The sequence below is a fragment of the Seriola aureovittata genome, chromosome 7, assembly GCF_021018895.1.
Source record: "Seriola aureovittata isolate HTS-2021-v1 ecotype China chromosome 7, ASM2101889v1, whole genome shotgun sequence".
Lineage (NCBI taxonomy): Eukaryota > Metazoa > Chordata > Actinopteri > Carangiformes > Carangidae > Seriola > Seriola aureovittata.
In genome coordinates this window covers 10,370,280-10,389,438 of record NC_079370.1, presented here as the reverse complement: position 1 = coordinate 10,389,438, position 19,159 = coordinate 10,370,280, and the positions used below count along the sequence as shown (strand labels likewise).

Below are 19,159 nucleotides of genomic sequence, written 5' to 3'. Positions count from 1 at the left end.
CTTAGACCCGTCTGTGTGTCTCTCTGTCTCTGTTTCTGACTTTTGAATCTTTACTCTCATTTTATTCCTTCCTCATATTATCTGTCTTTCTTACCCTTACTTGAACATAGTTTAAAATGTGCATTACTAATCTAGATTGCATATTGTGGGTGTACACAATATAGTAAATCTAATGCAATCTATTGCCATAGCCCTGCAGGAAAACCTCCTTTTTGAATCTTGTAATATTCAATTTTTGCAAGAAAATATTTAACTCTATGCTAATTTTTCTTAATGCTACTGTCATATTTGATCTGACTACATATATGAATACACTTCACATAAATGAACAGCCTCAAGAAGTAATATTTGCTGACACCCTGTGTATCAGCCTCACTGTTGCCCCAATACATATATTCAAATATGAAATTATTTCTTCATTTATTTAATCAATTAATTATGAAATGAAGAAGTGATGCAGCTGTTGTGACACCAGTATTAGCACAGCAGGAATGATAAAAATAGAAACATGAGGATGGGATGCCACCTAGTGTTATGAGTTAATATGCACTTCAACCTGCAAACTGCATAATGTTAAACTGCCATAGGAGGAAGAATTGGCAGCAGTCCAGGGTAATGCACCAAACCACTGTATAAATGTGTTAGCCTTGTCTGACATCGACAGAGATGAGCTTCACTGTCAGCAGAAGTCTTACAAAGGGAATGATGTTCTACTCTTTCCCAAAACTATAAAAACAGAAATAGCACATGAATTATGTGTCCAAGAAGGAATGGGAAATTCTGTTATTAATAAAAGTTATTTCCAAAAGGTTACATTCCTGCAAACGAAGCAAGGTACTATATCTTTTATCTTTGGGGAGCAGACTGTAATTGTGCTTCCTCTCTGTGCCACAGGACTCATCTATTTTAAATGAACCTCTTATTGCCCAACTAGTACACAAATCAAATAAATTATACACAATATACAGCTCTATAATATGATATAAGTATTGGGTATTGTGAGAGGTCACTTTGCTGCATCCAGTGTAAATTTAGGACAGATCCCCTTGAGTGAGAAACACAAAAACTTTCTGGCACTGCTCACCCACTGTCCAATGACAAATGCAGTGTCTCCTGCTCATACATACACACACTAAGACACATGCACACCCACTTTCTGTCACTCTCACTGACAAACACACTCACACACTCACCCTCTCTCTAATTTCCCCCGTGTCCCTCTGCAGTGAGCTCACTGCAGTGCGACTCTCCTCTCTCCCTCCTCGCCACCCTCCGTATAATAGAATATCGATCGCTCGCCTTTGCCGCAGTGTGTAAGCGAGTGTGTGTGTCTGACTGGGGCCCTCCAAGGTCATCGCCATGGCAACCTGAGCATGGGGTGCTCTTGCTGTGCTGTCACAGAGCACAGGTCAGAGGGGTCACGTGAAAAGGGGGACAAGAGGGGGACCGCAGGGGGGATAAGAGGGGGTCGGTGAGCGCTGCAGTGTTTGGTGTACTACAGACGGAGGAGCCAGGAGGGTTGGAACTGTCCTATTCCACTGTGTATTCAGACCAGACCAGAATAATGAAGAAATGTACAAACTAAGTGCCGAGGGGCCACTGAGTTCACTGCGACTCGTGCCTTGCATCCACAAATATGAGTCAATTGTAGTTTTGCATGAATGGAAAAAAAAAAAAACTACCTGAATTAATAAATGGCAAAATAACAAAGAAACCAATAAGAAGCCATCTTACATCAGGGGTTTATTGCACTCCCGAGATATCATTAAATACAAAACCACACAAATTACATTAAAATGTAAACAAAGGAATAATTATTTTCAAAAAAGAAATATTTCAGGTTTACAGGATGACCTTCAGATCTGAATACTGCCAGCAGAGCTGATAAATGTGCATACTGTCAGCAAAGTACCATATTATCCCCAATAAAAAACACCATTACTAAGCACTGACCTTTTAAGATGTCTTCTCATCAATTTATCTATGTTAGTAAGTAGCCTATTAGAAATACCAGTTTTGTTTGTGCACTCTCAAACAAAAGCATTGTTTTATTTGTGCGTGGTCATAATAAGAGGTTTATTTTTAAAGCTTTAAATGGCAATTGTTCTTTGGAAAATTCATTGTTTTGTAGCAGTTTAGAAGTGAGAACATTGCATGTATATATAATCTTTACATAAAGAAAAAGACAGAAGCTGTTTCCCAGATGTTGCAGGGAGAAAAAGGCTATTTGACACAAACCAGAGGCATCCACAGTTTAAAATTCATAGAGAAAGGCATACAATGTGTATGATAATGTGCTTAAATACTAAATTACAAATGAATTATTTGTGCATATGGCAAGTTATGTGTGCGAATGAATTTGAGAAAAGCTATACAGTTTGTAACAGCAACTATTTCAGAGGAAAGACGAGGTGCATTCTTGATACACTGGCAAAATTAAAATACAGGGAACACAGGATGCACGTAGCATGTAGCTAAGGAATCACAGATCTAAGAGTAGTTTTTTCCTCAATCCCTCTGGGCTAATGCAATTACAGGGTCAAAGTGAAGCCCGATCGTCAACCAGCACCTGTTGGGAGTTCAGCCTGCTTTTCACACCGGCTCCATCAAGAGCTCTTCCATGTCTGATCCCTCCATCTCACGGAACGCAGCATGAGAGCCAATCACAAACAGTGTCGCTCCTGACAGGAGACGAGACAAATGGAAAAGGGGGAATGTGAAGGGAAAGAACAATGAGGAGGAAGGTTTTTCTTTTAACATTTTTACACAGAGATTTTCACTCAATCCAACAGTACAATATCATTTAAAACATTAATAATATCACAGAAACACAGGGGCTACAGTGCCCTGACCAGCTTTGCAACAAATGTTCCTGCATGACTAGCATAAATAATGAATGACAACTAATGTTGTTTGGCTTACCTAGAACCCAAAAGACTGCAGCTCCAGCTCCAGCCAACCAGAACACAGGCAGAGAGACAGCTCCAGCAAGGCTCATCTGGTGAGGGACAGCCAGCTCCTTGCCTGGTTGACAAGGAAATTGCAGATTTGACGATACATGCCACTAACTGTAAGTAGTTATTTGATACCTCATTTAAATCTGGTTAAGTTGACTGGTAAAATAATATTAAAATCTCAATGATATTTTATTTTTATAGACTAGACTAAGTCCATTATTATGAGTGAAGTGTATGCACTCTATTCCTGAAGAAACAAACTGTTTCAGCATTTCTTTACCTGTCAAAGCAACATACAAACAAATCATGTTCTGTTCATATAGTAAAACAAGTGCAACTTTCACTTGTTTTACTATATGATTAGAAAATGAATTGTTATTGCAACAAAATGAAGCACCTTTTTGTAAAAAAAAATAATACGGTTTTAAATATTTGAACTAATATGGGTGGGCTTGGTTTCTCTTGGCCAACACACACAAACACAAAGATGGATATTTCAAATATGATTCAAATATTCCTGGTGATTCCACAATAAGTAGCAGGAACACTTATATGTGACAGCTTCACTCACCGAGGACAACCAGTTTGGACTCCAGGGATTTGAGGTGGATAATGTAGAAGGCGCCAGCGAACACAGCCAAGGCAATCAGCAGCATGGGAGAGCTGATACTGAGGAGAAGAAACATTGACAGTCTTATCAATCAGGTGCTAATTTAAGCAGCATTTTTACAATTTGTTAAGTCTTAGATTAAACCTTAAAGCTTAAATCATATTATTTTTCATTTTTCTGTCTCCTTTTTTAATATATGCAGTGGCCGAAACAGATCTGTGAAAACCTGAACTGTTTTTAGAAAGTTCCTATATGCACATAGGGCACAGGCTGTGTTAGTAAGAGCTGATCAGCAGTAGGTGAAAATATTCCCAGAGACAAAACAAGACAATACAAACTTGTTTTTGGCCTTACATGCAGTAGAGGATGAGACCCAGGAAGATGAAGGTGTAGTTGCTGTTGTAAGTTTCCACGTTTTTCACCACCCTCTGACACAACTCTCCGAAATTGCGAGGTTTTGAAAACTTGCGTTGGTCCACGAAGCTAGCCCATGGTCGAATGGACACTCGACGCCTGTCAATCCACTCTTTAGCCATACTGACTGAGAAGCCTTTAGGGAGCCAGAGCCTGTGAAATAAGACATTAAGGAGTGAATACATGAGGAAGTATTACGTTTCTCATAAAGCAACATTCCAAACAGACCTACAGAGATTAGTTGCTCTGTTAGCTGTAGATTGGAGGTATCTATAAAGGCCCTTAGATATCTGGTGGGAGGTGGATGATTTAATACAACTTGTCTGCATTGTAGACCAATAAACAATAGTATCAGATCGTTCAGTTTATTTCAATCACGTAGAAGGGAGAAAATTTGAGCAACACAGAATCACAACCCTCTTGATAACAGCATTACCATTACTACTATATGATTGATTCCCACAAAAACATAAAAAGATATGAGCCCTTACTTTGCCATGATTCCAACGCCACCTGTGCCAGTTGGATGAGCATCATCAGCACTGAACAGATCTCCAGCCTTGCTGTCCATGTCTACAAGACAGTTCTCCCCCTTTGGAGCTCCAGATGACATCTACAGACTGTCTGCTGCAAGGCAACAGCAAGTGAACAAACAGAAAAATGAGTACATCATTTTCGTTAGCTATTCATTTTTTCCTCTACAGGATTAGGTCAGCCTGTAGCAGAAATGAGAAGTAGCAATGTTTGTACTCAGTAAAATCAGATATTGTAAAGTATAATTCTGTTATTGTACCAAGACTCAGGTGTCATACAGGCGCTGGATCTAATAAATAATTCATCAATTACAATTCAGATGAATAATCGACCAATCATATTAAATACAAAATACCAGTTAAGGTTATACCTTGAAAAAGGTGAAGAGTTGCCTGATTTTTTAATTTAATGTAATTTTAAATTGTTTTTGGGGGGTTTTTTTGTAATAATTTTCTAAAAAGACTAAATCAGCAATTAAAAAAATCCCTATTGTATCTTGTAAATCTTGATAGCTATTAGTTAATACTTTAGATATTTCGGAATAGACTAACTCCTCCAACAATTAGTTAAAATTAATAGAGTAATCAATTGTGACAAGTGCCAAAACATTTCACATAAAAATAAACAAATAAATAAACTAAGCTAAATCAATAAGCAAGTAAGTAGCTGGTAACTTTTTTGTTCGTAACAACACTTAGATGCCCACACACTTGATATTTGTGTCACTCACATAACACTGAAGCGTCACAGTTGATCTAGCTGCTTAGCTGCAGTGCAGTATTTCAGGAGTGGAAAAATTTGGTCAACAAAAGACAGGGCTTGGTCACTGCCACATCACTAAACAAGTAGGATATTTAAGAGACTGTTGCCAACATACGACTACAGTCTTCATTTTTAAAAAATAACTTAGATAAAGTTTCTAATTTCTCTACATATGTGCCGTTATATATGAAAAATATTAATGCTTAGTAAAGACAACTTTGCTGGTTGTTCGAAAGATTGTCATAGCTAGCTTCAGCATTAACGTTGACGTCCACTACAGATCCCAGCAGAGAGATCGTTTTTCATCACCATACCGCACACAGCGGTGGATGCTTGAAGATAACACAAAGAAGACAAGACCCGTCTGAACGGTCAAATCCCAAGTCGTTTAATCAAATATACTCACGGTAGAAGTTTGGTGGGAATGCCTACCGTCTTCTGTTGCTGTTCTGGTTCACGGATGTGATGTGGATGTCACTTAACTTCCTGCTGTCTAGGCACAGAACACCGCCACCTACTGACCACATAGAGAACTGCCATCTTCTGCTGTGGTGTTTGAAGTTTGATCTTAAAGGTTCAGTTCGGCTACTAATAGCTTGCTTTCACTCTGTCATTAAAATAGTGAGTAGTAACTAAGTGCATCTACTCAAGTACTGTACTTAAGTGCAAAACTGATGTACTTGTAATTTACTTGGGCATTTTTTTTGCCACTTTTACTCCACTGCAATTCAGAGGAAAATATTGTACTTGCCTTGTACCGCAGTATATTTATGTAGCTGCTTTAGTTACTTTACAAATTAAAAACTGCACAAAAACATATGAGCATCTGATACCTATTGCACCACTATAAAAAGTTAATTAGCACAAATAGGATAATGAAATTAGGCAATACCCACAAAACTGGCATTTTTCATTATACAACGTGAACCACTGCAGAAGAATTATACTTCATGCACAGACCAGCAACAAACTAGGACCTGATCCTTTAATATTCTCTTTACTTTTTGAAGACATGTTTCTTTTCACAGTTCCTAGTGGTACTGAGCGATAGGGAGGGCAGCGATATGTTATGGGGAAAACGCTGCATGTTTTGTTTTTTTTTTGTTTATTTTTTTTGCGACACAGCTGAGACAATAGTATTAAAACAACTGACTTGTGATCAGTTGTGTTTTCTTCAGTTGTGCCGCCACAGTGGAGAAAATCTGACTGTAGATCAGTGACATTAAAACGTGATGTGACGTCATCGTGATGGCGGAGGGTTTTGATTGGTTCGTTCTTCTGAGTTATTGTGCTACTGCCAGTACTGTAAAGCGCTGTGGGAGTTTCCAGATAACCCAACGCTAATAACTAGAAAGGTGAGTTGTCAGTCGCTTTGCATTTTTAAATATCGCTTTCAGAATACAGTAAACTCTTTTTTAATACCCGTTTCTTTTTGCGTTAACATCGATATATAACCCAGGGCCCGTCTGTATCAAGGCCCGTGTTAAGCTAACGTAAGATAACAACGTTGTTTGCAAGCAAGTAATTTCCCGTTAATGTCCGTTATTGTTGATGCAGTACACATTTCTGTCCATAGTGAACGGTATATTTGTTATATTTAGTCATTATACACCAAGCTTGATAAGTTCAGCTTGTTCATTTAGCTATATAGCTGTTTGAAGTGCCATTTTTTTCCTGATGTTTGTGATGTTTTTTTTTCCTCAGAGAAACGTGACTGGTTACGTAACGTGGCAAGGGGGTAATTTGCTCCACCGGTTGCTGCTGGGCGTATAAGGAACTACTACGACTCTCCTCGGCTTCCAGTTGCTTTAGTAGATATTATTTGAAAAACGACGACAACATAGCACATTCACAGCTGACATTTTGCATTACATGTTTCAACTCAGCGTCGAGCAGACTGCGACAGTAGGTAGGTAGGTAGGACTGCCGAGTTTGCAGAAACAGGCCTTTCAACATTGTAAACGACAACACGGGCGTAACGCTTCAGTGTTATGATTACATTAACATTAGCTTGGGGTTATAGCACAGACGACGTTTGTTTTGGATAGCTAGTTTTCAAGGAATGTAGCTTAGCTTGGTTTTTGTCAGTCCCTCGTTGAGACGTCTGCTTTTCAGTCTTTTCCAGGAACATACCTCTAAAACAACTATACAGAATACAATTCAATTACATTTTCTTTCTCACAATATTCAGTAAATATACAGCATAGAGGAAATACGGGCATATACAACATGGCAGAAAATGGAGGTCAAACCTAATTTAGATAATGATGCAGACTTTACATGAAAAAGCAAGTATAATTTAATTTGCTGGCTTGCGCTGCTGAACAGCATTTTATTTTAGGTGGTGTTTGTAAGCCTCATAAGGCTGAGCTACAGAACACCAGAAGCATGTCCTGTTATTTCCAGACTTTGCAGTGGAGAGTTGCATCTTTACATGTCTATTAATGTAATGTCTGTGTGTGTTTTTATTTATTTATTTTATTCTGAACAGTCTTGATACAGCTGGGAAGGTGGAGAGAGGCCATAGGCAGACGCTGATTATGGCTGCCGTCCATCACCAAGGGTACCCTCTCAGGGACTCACTATGCTGGGATGAAACGGAGTGTCTAAACTACTATGGGATGCTGTCTCTCCATGAGGTCTTTGAAATAGTTGGTTCTCAGCTGACAGAGACTGACATTGAGGTGCTGTCATTCCTTCTGAATGAAACCTGTTCTGCACAACACCCTCTTGACCCAGAAGGCTGGACAGTTGAGCACCATGAGGGTGATCCAGATGACTCAGGTGTGTCCCCGAGTCCTGAGTTGCTAAAGGCATGGAGGCGTCTAAAGCCTCAAGCCTCCCAGCATCCCTTAGTGGCCTCATATGAGCCCAAGAGTGGCCTTGAGCTGTTGCTAGAGCTAGAAAGGCGAGGATACCTCAGTGATGGCAACCTGGAGCCACTCCTGCAACTACTAAGAGTCCTCACCCGTCATGATCTGCTGCCTTTAGTGTCCCACAAGAAAAGGAGGACAGGTGAGGATGAATCACAGGAGTGATTGACTGCAGTGGCTTCTGCCTCTCCACATAATGGCCTTCAAGAATATGTCAGTCATAACTGCATTCCTGTCCTATTAGCCCTAGCCTAATGATTGCTAATCTATGTTTTTCTGCTTTTCAGTTTCTCCAGAGAGAACTGGATGGAGGTATGGGACCAAGAACAGGGAGTTGGTGTGCGTCTCTGGAATGCGACACAGCTGTAGACAGACAGAAATACCTTTCCCTTCTTTCACACAGCAGTTGAGAACTGGTAAGTGCACTGTAGTATAGCATTTAGCTGACTGGAGAGCTCAGATGTAGTTTTTAACTGTGTGTATATGTTTGTGTTTTTAAATGTGTCTTTAAAGTTCTCCGTTGAGCTTTGTCAAAGGAAAATTTCTCTAACTTTGTGGCAGACATTACATTTTCTTGAATCTACAATGTTTCCACACACCTTTTTGTCAGTCAAGGAGGCAGACTGTCCAAAAATAAGTGTTTATCATTGCTTACAGTGTAACACTTTTACACTACACTTAACACCAGTGCCTACTTTTTCGTGAAGAGGCACTGGTTTCGTCTCCATTCTTCTGTTGTACTAGGCATGTATATGTGCATCATTAAATAATTGAAAGTGGTTTTCCCCGGGTCAGAATTACATTGCACTCAGTTGAAGCATTAAGAGTAGTTTTGCTGCCTGTGGTGAACCTTCCATGGGTAAAACAAAGGATGTTTTGCTCAGATATGGGCAGAAACAGATAAACATGGAGCAATTAACAAAATGGGATGAAAGGAACAGAAATCAAAAAGGACAACACCAATCCCAAAGGTACCCCATCCATGCTGATACCTTATTATCCTAATTCTACAAACTAATTCCATACCTGTTCTGTCAGGAATTTACCCTCCTATGCCTGAGCCAACCGCTAGAAGGAGGAGGAAGAAGAGAGGAAATGGCTGGAGCCGTAGGCCCAAGAAAACAAGCAGACAGGACCAGCCACTGCATCCACCACCACCACCACCGCATAAAGTGTCCTGTGGTGAGTGCCGTTCCTGCATTCTTAACCTGTCCCTGCTGTAGTTTTTCTCTTGCTTTCAGTACTGCCGTCATCCCCCCATTTTCTCTTCCACATCACCTCTCCTCCTTTGTTTTTATTAACCATATAAGTTTCAGTATCTCATTCAGTCTGTTAACTGCAGCATCAACACATTTCCTGTTTTACCTTCTTAATTCTGATGTTGTCTATGCTGAACCTCAGCTTGATTTAAGCAGTCAGCATGCCAAGTCTGAGTTTTTTTATTTTTTTCTTTATTTTAATTTTTCAAACAATCTGCCCATAATATCTTAAGGCTTAAACTTGTGCACTCAGTCAGTGTTAAATTCCTTTTGAACTTTTTGTGTTACAAAGAAAAGATTCAACCATGTTTATTCACTCTCTTTTGTGGAGAAAGAAAAATGTAAAGAACAGAGAGAAAGTTTGACACATTACTAACATTTCAGAAGAACTGGAGCAATTACTATGATCCAGTTATTCCTAAATAGCAGCTGGACTGTAGTACAGTTGACTGACATGTTCTTTTTTTATTGTCATGCTCTGACATTGTCATGCTCTTAACACTAACATCAACATCAGGGAAATTTGTCACCCTATCTGTTTTTCCATTCAGTCCTTCTTTGCACTTTTCCCCCCTCATTTAACCTTTTCTCTAACCCATTGGACTATATTCAGCTGCTGCTGTTGATAAGAGCGCAGACTGGTAGGTTGTCTCCTGTCCCTTTGTCTACTCTATACTGAATGAAATTGTTCAGTCACCACTAGAAGTCACAAGAGTCAACTCTCAAACCTTGCATATCTTCTTGAAAAAGGATTTTGAGCAGTTGTTCAAAGCGATCTAACTTCTCTGGAAAGCTGCACTATATAATCCGTTAACAATGTCCCGCTCGATGTTTCAACTATTGCCTGCCTTTTTAATCAGTCTATGCTAGTTTCTCTCAGCACAGTACGATTCAGATAACACATCAGTCACTCTTTGTGTGAAGTTTGCTTAGTCATTCATGTAGACTTTCTCAAACATGTCTTTTGAACGTCCATCTTTGCCTGTTGCCGAAATACTAATTCCACAAGGGCCTGATGATTCTAAATTGATTTTAAAACAATAAAAAATAAATAAGTAAATATGACAATGAAGACAGCCCCTCTTAGTTATTCAGGATGAGTGATGTGCCTGTGACTATAAACATGTTGCTGTCTTGACTCCACATTTGATTCCACCAGGTTGACTCAGGATTGTGACTCAGATCGAGTAACCTAAGACACAATGGATCATGGAGACAGAGGGGGAGACTGAGGAACAAAACAAAACAGTCTTGTCACTCCACTCTGTCCATACATACTGCAGTGTATGTGATCAACTCAGTCATGCGCTCTCTCACAAGTCTGGGCGGATGCCTAAGGTAAAAGAGGCTCTCCCCCTTGTTACAACAGGGGTTGGTGCTGCCACTTTGCTCTGTATTCGATGCTTGTGTATCATAGCGTAGCTGCTCCCTACCCTGTCCCCCTCAGAAAACATAATGTGCTCTAAAAGTAAAATCATCCTGTAATGTTATTTAGTGTTGTGAACTGTGGATCAGAAAACATTCTGTTTGGGATTCCTTATTTATCTATTTCTGACATGGGTTGTTGGTGTCAGTGTTTCACAGAACTGACAAGAGTCCTCAGTAGCAAGCCTCAAATATTTCCAAGAAGTCTTTAGCAGATTTTAGATTTTAATCTTGGAAATTTGATTTCACTAAAACCGTACTGATGGGGATATATGTGGTGAAAGTCCATTTTAAATTCCCTGATATTCACTGCGGATAATAATCCTGGTGAAGTTGACACATTTTCACAAATATGGCCAATGCATGTGTTTATTTTGTTAGACAACGACATGACTATAAAGTAATTTGATGAAAGCCCAGCAGTCATTGTAAGCCTTGGTCAACTAGATGACATGCTAGACCATAACATGTTAGTGGCTGTGCAAGCGTACAACAATAGGAATGTAAATGATAATTACATGTTTTGTATTGTGTTGCATACTACACTGAAAATAGCTTAAATATGTCTGATGTTAGAGAAAATTCTCTGCATAACATTGCTGAAGAGAATGAGAACCAGTCTTTACCAGGTTTAGGGACTGAGCAAGTGCTACAGTACATGCTCCACTGTAAAGTTTGAATTGAAATTTTAATGTTGCATTCAGCATGCATGAAGCATTTTCCATTGGTGAAGTTGTAGAGAAAGTCAACACAAGTTTTTGCTGTGCTCAGTTGCAACAGTAATACAAGAGTTGGAACTTTATTCAGAACTGGCCCCTAAACCATTTACAATAACAGAAAAGCTCAAATATGATGGCATCAAATGGTTTCATATAGTTTTAGGCTATCTGTGGTTAAGGTTTGAATAAGCTTTATAGTTAGGGTTTTGTGAAGATATAGTAAAGAGCAGCAGCGTTCACAGCTCCGAATCTTGGACAATGTATCCAGTGCACAGTCGTAGCAATCTGACCTGACAAACAAAATACCGGCACTCAAAGATGGATAATCTTCTTGTTTATTGTGGCCCACAATTATTATCCATCTTTGAGTGCTGGTATTTTGTTTGTCAGTTTAGGGTTTAGTGAAGGACACTGAAGAGCTTAACTTGCAGCAGTAAAGCCCAGTTTATACCTGCAAAGACAAAACAGAAATATGCTGGACATGTTTGTGAAAGTGCCAGTTATCACCGCATGTGGGAAAACATAAAAGTGGTTGTTAACATCTGCCTTAAGATTTAATCAACTCAAATCATAATGTTGAACTAAAATGTCATGTAAGCCACCTCTGGAGTTTCAAGTTATAAAAAATGGTAATTTGGGACACACATTCATACATTGATAAGGACTGGACCCTATATTCCATTTTGGAGAATCTAAAATGGCTGCCAACAAGCAGCTGTTTAAAAAAAAAAAAAAAAAAAAAAAAAGGCCTATGTAACCTTTACTCAAGCAGTTCTGAGGAAAATAACCCAACATTGCTCTGCTGAAGGAAGCTCCTGCTGTATCTTATCTCTGTGCCCCATGTGAGTCCTGGGTGTGCGTTTGTCAAGAGGGAGCAGAGATAGATAGGGCGGTTCAGTCCAATGCTGACCCCTAGCATTCAAACAGACTTCAAATGCTCTTCCTTGTCATGATCCAGCTCATTTTCAGTGAAGTGTCTCAATTACATTCTGACAATGACAATTGCTGTTACAAATACCCATAAGGTGTTTGTTCCTTCAGCTCAGCAGTAGTTTTGTGCTATCTAAATGGGTTGCTTGTGAAGGCCCTTACTTGGTTTAATGGACATTGTTGATTAATGTTATGGTCGGGGCTTTAATAATTGGTTGGTGAGGGTAAGGGGATTGGTCAATGTAAGAGTAGTCCCAAGCATCCCACTTAGACACAACCATGTTTTATTGTAGAGCCACAATAAAGGCATTTCTGAGCTGATTAACTTGTCAGTATCAACTATTGCCCTGACTCGAACCTCATTACAACTAAGAGAAGTGAGTGCTGTGCCATGCCTGCTTGATGTTGAAAAAACAACCCAGTCGACAGATATCCAACCCACTTGTGCTTGTCTCTTTCTCTCTTTCTCTCCTTTCTCTGTGTTCGCAGTTCTAAACAGACCAACCTGTGTGTCAGGAAAACAGTGTCCTTACACACAATGAGAGGGAGAGAACGAACACTAAATGCTCAAACTACGCAAAATGGTACAGAGGGTGATTATTGTCTATGGGGAAAAGAGAGAGTTCTGTCTGCCTGTCTCTCAATACTCCCCTAACTCTCCACTCTCTCGGTCAGTCGTTCAGCAGAAAAACGGATCGATAAAGAGTTGAAGTTCTCCGTGCCAAGTGACTCCTCGTAAATGGGTACTTAAACTTTTTTTTTTTTTTTTTTTTTTGGGGTGGGGGGGGGGGGGTGGTGAGATGGAGGAAGCCAAACGGGCTTGGTGTTTAAAGTGAGAAAATGAAAGCTGTGCTTCCTAATGTCCTGTCTAAGTGGATGTCTCTGTGTCTGATGAAGCGTGAAGTGCTCTGTAACCCTAACAAAATGACTATCACTGTGTTCCTGTGGTTTTAAATGGCCTTCTCCTCAGTACCACTATCTCTACCTCCATCCTGCTAAGTATGAAATGGGAAGGTAGAAATGGAGGCCATCCATAAATACAGTAATTGCATGAAGGGCAGGTGTTTATCATAGCCACAGCCCTCACACAGTGTAATGATCCAAAAGGTCGAACTGTTAACTGCGCTTTAACTTCATATTTCACTGAGTCCCTACTGAATATTTCAAAGGGTGTAAAAGTAAGGTCCTCTCCACTATTCTATCCCCCTTTTAAGATGGATGCCCTATTTGACATTCTGCTAAAACACATCTTGTCACTGATGATTTGTCAATGTGCTTGTAAGGACCAGATATGTGCAATGATGAAATGCTTTCAATCCCCCCTCCTAGTAATCTTTATGTTTTATTCTATCACAACATTGAATCACAGTGGATGCATTTTTGACACAGATTTACAGATAAGAATTTAGTCTGAGTGAAAACAAACCTGTACAAATTTCTAGGTTATTGTGCTGAAACAAATCTGAGCCACAGTTCTCCTGCAGTCTACAGCAGGTTTTCCTCAAGGATTTCTCTGTATTTTGCTGCATTCAATTGAGCCTCTACCTTCTCAAGCAATACAGGTCCTGCTGCAGAGATGCATCCCACAGCATGATACTGCCACCACTGCACTTCATAGTGGGGATAGTGTATTTCTCGGGCTGAGCAGCGATTGGCTTATGCCGAACAAAGAGGACAAAATCCTCAGTTTTGGCTTTGTTTGGCCGTTAAACTTCATTCCTCTTTGATTCAGAGATGGCTGATGGCTTGTCATTGTTTTTCCTATACTGACTTTCTCTGCACCTGCATGATGGTTGCGTGTACAGTGTCTCTTGGTGGCCTTTCTTTTTAGTTGTTGCATCAGCACTCAATATTTAAATATGGCCTCCTCTAGACAGACACGCACTTTTTCAAGATTATGCACTGAGGGGTATTGTTGCACTGTAAGTTTTTTTTGTACACTTCCCCTGACCAGTACTTTTGAGGAACTGATCAGTATTAATTGGCAATTTGTTTGCGATGTTCCTTTTTTTCTTCATAAGTTTCACCAGATGTTGGCAGTCCACTATTAATATATGCTGTAAAACAATAAAACATGAAAAAAGGAGGGGGGGTGCATACTTGGTATAGGCACTCCAAGTCCTCTAAGCACAATTATAATCTGTGGTATAACACGGTTTTCCTTAACATAATGTATCAATCTTGTATCTGTATGTATTGTCAATGGACTGACCTGAACAATCATTATCATTATTACAGACAAATATCAATTATTTAAGCCATTGTAATAGAACCAGGGTTTAATAATTTGTCAAATCACTATCACATGTCTCATAAACTCCTGTAAAATGTCAGTGTTTCATGTTCTTGTACCATAATGCCTTTTAATGAACAAAAACATTTTTGCCATCATTTCTTTTGTATGGGCTAACTGAAATATAAATTGAATGATCTCCTTCTGCAAGTGGGTTTTCAGTAGGATCTTATTTCCAACCCTGCATATTCAATCATGCATAACATTTGTTAAACCTTATTGATTAAGCGTCCCCTTTGATCCAATCCTCTGTTTTCATAGTAATCTAATTACAGCCATATGAAGCATGAATGCAAAAGCCAGTGTTTGGTTATTGCTCTCCTACAAATGTTAAGAGATGCAGAATCAATGCCTTAATTCAACATTTGCATTTCTAATGTTGGCATTTTCCAAACTTCATCCCCCTTGAGTCTGGCGCCATTCCCCATAGCCCCAGACAAAATATGAATGGAGAAGGCGTAGACCCAGCTCATGAGTTGAAGCATGTACCATTTATCTGTGGAATCATAGCTACTGTATAGATAACCAGGTACATACCTTCATAAGTGTTCAAGTCAGGTCCTTGGTGTGCTCTTGTAATAAGGTCCTTCTGTTCCATAACTGAAAATCTGGTCATTGTCTTCCCATCAGAACTATAAGTATGAGCTTTACACACATACGTCTGGGTCCGAGAGATATGAAGATATATTCTGACACATATTTTATTTTTTCCTTATTAGGAATTCATTTATTTGTCCCTTTTTAAAAAGTTTGATGGAGAGCAGCGAAGAGGTTTTGTGTGTGCTGGGTTTTACATACTGGGGGATGCAATTATGGCTTTAAAACTGCTTGGAAAAAAAGGTTTCTGCGTAGCTTTGCAATGAGACGTTTCTAGACAAATGGATGTCATTGGCAGTGAATACTGTTTACCTCTAAACTAAAGGGGTTTGAGTGGGAGAGATGGATTTTTGTTGCAGCAAAAGTCGTCAGCAGCTGGTTTCCACTCGAAGTTCTGGAATAATGACATGGGGACGGGCTCAGCGGTGCTCTTGCTCAGCACAGTATGTATCCTCTGATCTTTCTCGCTGTGCTGTTGCATGACCGCCAATCCTGTTACTGAGGAACTACGGGAGCTATCTGTTGTCAGCATTAAACATGTTGATCAGAATGAATGTGGTGTGTTTAAACACTTGAACAAAAAGCCACTCCAGAGCTTGACACTGTTAAGTTCCTTTCATTTCGCCCACCATGATATTTGTTGAAGGTTTCCAAGTTCATTTAGATGGATTCATTACATGAACTCTATGGCCTTAATATATGTTGAAAATGCCCAAAAATATGGGTGAAAATTCTCATCCATCAGTTTCTTCTGATCACTGGCAGCCATCTAGTTTACAGCTGACATTAATACTTAAAACTGTGGAAAACCAAAACTAATTCTGAAGGACTAGAAGCAGTATTTAGCACAAAAATGCACACAGTTGTCATAGCTGGGTTTGTATAGCTCCGGTGCCCTACACTATTAAGTTTGCTCTGCCCTGCTGCACCATTTTATTTGCTCTTTTAACAGGCTTTTATCAAAAGAAATATACTGAAGTATTTCACCACACAATTTCCTCTCCAGCCACGAATCAGCCTATTTGGTCACAATCTCCTTTTTGGAACTCTGCTCTTGAATCCTATTTTTAAATCGTGCCCAATGTAATGCAATGTAGATAATGTAAATGAGCTGCCATTTAACGATTTTGTCTTGTTCCTGTGTCTCTACCCTTTGTTTTGACTTCCTGACCTCCTCCCTTTCTGTTTGTGGGCCTATCCAATTTGACTTCCACTGTTCACTTCTTTTCACTTTTTCTGTAACCTATCCTCCCTTTCCTCACCCTTCTACTGTCTTTTTTTCCTTCTGTCCTCCCTCCTTTACTCACTGTATGTTTGCCTTGCCCTCATTATTCACTTTCGCCCCTCTACTCTTCTACCATTTTTTCACCCCTCACTTTCCTCCCACCACACCCTCACCCCTTTTTCCACCACTGCTTCCTCCCTCTTCCATTATCAGATATCCGCCTGCGTGTCCGGGCTGAATACCTGGAGCATGAGTCGGCACTCCGCGACGGTGTCTCCTCGGATAAGCAGCAGCCGCTGGAGCGGCAGTTTGAGTTGTTCAGCCAAGCCAGCTTGCTGCTGCGTGCCAGAGACCTTGGTTCCATCGTCTGCGACATCAAGTTCACAGAACTGGACAACCTTGAGGCCTTCTGGGGTGACTACCTAAGCGGAGCTCTGCTGGAGGCCCTGAAGGGAGTTTTCATCACAGACTCCCTGAGGATGGCAGCGGGCACAGAGGGAGTCCGCCTGCTGATCAGTGTGGACCAGGATGACTATGAGGATGGCCGAAGGCTGCTGAGAGCCAGGAGAGCCAGTAATGGTGGGCGCACAGAGACTCAGTGGGCTGTGTAGGCTGATAAGACTTTCGTGTATATTATATTGACTATGAAGAATGGAATTGTAAGGAATTCTATTGAAAGTTAAGGATACTGGCAAATTTTGAAACATTTTTAAGGCCTCTTTTTGTAATTGCAATCCATGTAATAATCACTAGATGGCAGCACTTACCATTGGTTGTTTTTGTTCATAACAGGGCCTTCATTTTCAATAGTCATTTTGTTTTTAGTTGAACCATTGTCATTATTTGAAAAAGAAATGTGAATAATAATGGATCAATGTGCTTTTCCTTTGGATTCATGCGCAGGTGCTACTTTATAGGACACCAGGATGAAACAGGATACGTCAAGATTTTTCCTTTTTAGTCTCACTGAGAACAGGAGCAAGCAAGGCTGTGCCACAAGATCAAGTGGTAAGCCCTTCCTAACATAAAAAATGTTAATTATAAACAATTATAAATAAGACACCTGGGCTGCCACAAATTACACAAAATACTATGTAGTGGTGACACACTGACATGCTCCTAGTTAGGGTTTGGGACCAAACACAGGCTTATTGAGCCACAATAATACCAAACTCTTGTGCATTTTGTCAATATTTACACATAGACAGTGGGCATCCAATCCCAACATGGCTCTTGAAATATTTCAAATACAAACTGACCACTATACTCAACAAATCATTCTTTAAAGACATTTTTGACATGAGGCATAATATGAATTTTCACTGGCACTGACGCTAGCCTAATCAAAACTAATTTAAAGAACAAAGTTACCTCGCAGGAAAAGTTTCTGTTCTTTGAAAAATGTGTGAGAAATTTGAGCAAGTGGACTGCTCTCAGTATAAACTGACCTTTGGTCTAACTTTGGAGATCCTAGTCCACATATATATACCTAGATAACAAACACTAGGATTCTCAGCCTTGTGTACCACGATAACCCAACTTGTGATTGCCGTGGTCAGTGGATACAGCAGTTGCCAGTAGATGACAGCAGTGATTAGGGCTAGGCCTCAGCAGACCATGGAGGATTCATCATCACAAGCTTGTCAACAGCTACTCGGATAATGCAATGGTGGCTTGTGTCCGGGCTTCCAGCGAGGCCCCAGCAAGTGCTTCTCTCAGCAAGTAAAGCACAGGACAGTGCGTCGGTCAATAGAAGTGATGTTGGGGAGATCAAAATCAAAAGTGCACATCCCAGCTCCACTCAGCCCTGCTATGTTGGCCCAGTAGAGTGGCTCATGGACAGCTGTCTACTCACCCTGCTGGAACTAATGCCTGGACTTCACTCATAGAAGACGATCAATAAGGCCCCTCACTCTAAGTCCCTTCATACAGGCACGACTTAAGCAGACAGATTTGCTACTGTCTGAAGTGCAAGGCCCTGCCGGCTGGGCAGAAGGAGGGACAAGGGACAATATCCATGTTTAATCTTGTGTTTTTGGTAAACAAATTTATTAACATATGTTTGTATTGTTTATAAGAGGAAAAAAAAAAACATTATTCACGAGAATATTTGTTAGGAAAATTTGCTTTTGGTATAGCAGTTCTTTTTGTGGAAATCTTTGTATATTAGAAATAATTTCTGGTGAATAATAAAAGTTTGATGGTCTAAAGCCATTTGTGCACATTGACTTTTTTTTTATAACAACCTTTATTGTATTAATAACGGAAATTTCCACAATGTTGCTGAAAATGTAATGCAACAGGAGGACATTGTAGAAATACACAGGGGTTCATTTTATTCAAATGCATTATTCAAATTTCCCCCAAACATCTAAGATTAATTTATCATCAAAGTTGTCCATATTCAATTCCAAACATTTTATAGACAAGCTGTTGTTAACCTAAAGTACTTGTTAAAACACTTGTGACAGCCAGACAACTTAATATGTCTATAGTTTAATATGTTATAGTTTTAAAAATGTTAATTTGTGACATACACAGCATAAAAAAATGTATTATCA

At 39.8% G+C, this 19,159-nt stretch overlaps 2 protein-coding genes across 5 annotated transcripts; one reads left to right on the top strand and one right to left on the bottom strand.

The window, feature by feature from the left end:
- Positions 1-1,725: 1,725 nt before the first annotated feature.
- Positions 1,726-5,833, bottom strand: rabac1 (Rab acceptor 1 (prenylated)). Of its 2 annotated transcripts, none has more exons than XM_056380354.1 (6): positions 5,684-5,833; positions 4,473-4,608; positions 3,922-4,134; positions 3,529-3,626; positions 2,923-3,024; positions 1,726-2,681 (listed from the first exon to the last, which is right to left on the bottom strand). In XM_056380354.1, exons 2-6 carry the CDS (start codon positions 4,592-4,594, stop codon positions 2,593-2,595), a joined length of 624 nt encoding a protein of 207 aa, XP_056236329.1. In that variant the 5' UTR covers positions 4,595-4,608; positions 5,684-5,833; the 3' UTR covers positions 1,726-2,592. The 2 variants fall into 2 exon arrangements, with proteins under 2 accessions (XP_056236329.1, XP_056236330.1); XM_056380355.1 differs by having other exon boundaries at positions 4,473-4,605; positions 5,684-5,754.
- A 670-nt stretch (positions 5,834-6,503) lies between these two features.
- dedd1 (death effector domain-containing 1) lies at positions 6,504-18,808 on the top strand. 3 transcript variants are annotated; one of them, XM_056380308.1, is made up of 7 exons: positions 6,504-6,632; positions 6,982-7,190; positions 7,769-8,292; positions 8,438-8,566; positions 9,189-9,332; positions 16,812-17,177; positions 17,502-18,808. In XM_056380308.1, the coding sequence occupies exons 2-7, from the start codon at positions 7,150-7,152 to the stop codon at positions 17,513-17,515; spliced, it is 1,218 nt and encodes a 405-aa protein (XP_056236283.1). In that variant the 5' UTR covers positions 6,504-6,632; positions 6,982-7,149; the 3' UTR covers positions 17,516-18,808. The 3 variants fall into 3 exon arrangements, with proteins under 3 accessions (XP_056236283.1, XP_056236284.1, XP_056236282.1); XM_056380309.1 differs by having other exon boundaries at positions 6,505-6,632; positions 6,982-7,186; positions 16,812-18,808; XM_056380307.1 differs by having other exon boundaries at positions 6,505-6,632; positions 16,812-18,808.
- The last annotated feature ends 351 nt before the right edge of the window (positions 18,809-19,159 follow it).

Excerpts from the sequence above, each read along its gene's own strand:
- dedd1 (XM_056380307.1), top strand. The coding sequence starts at position 7,150 with ATGTTTCAACTCAGCGTCGAGCAGACTGCGACAGTAGGTAG. Across the intron at positions 8,293-8,437 it reads CCACAAGAAAAGGAGGACAG|TTTCTCCAGAGAGAACTGGA; the intron begins GTGAGGATGAAT and ends TCTGCTTTTCAG. Across the intron at positions 9,333-16,811 it reads ACCGCATAAAGTGTCCTGTG|ATATCCGCCTGCGTGTCCGG; the intron begins GTGAGTGCCGTT and ends TTCCATTATCAG.
- rabac1 (XM_056380354.1), bottom strand. The coding sequence starts at position 4,594 with ATGTCATCTGGAGCTCCAAAGGGGGAGAACTGTCTTGTAGACATGGAC. Across the intron at positions 4,135-4,472 it reads GGCGTTGGAATCATGGCAAA|GCTCTGGCTCCCTAAAGGCT; the intron begins GTAAGGGCTCAT and ends CTTATTTCACAG. Across the intron at positions 3,025-3,528 it reads GTCCAAACTGGTTGTCCTCG|GCAAGGAGCTGGCTGTCCCT; the intron begins GTGAGTGAAGCT and ends CTTGTCAACCAG.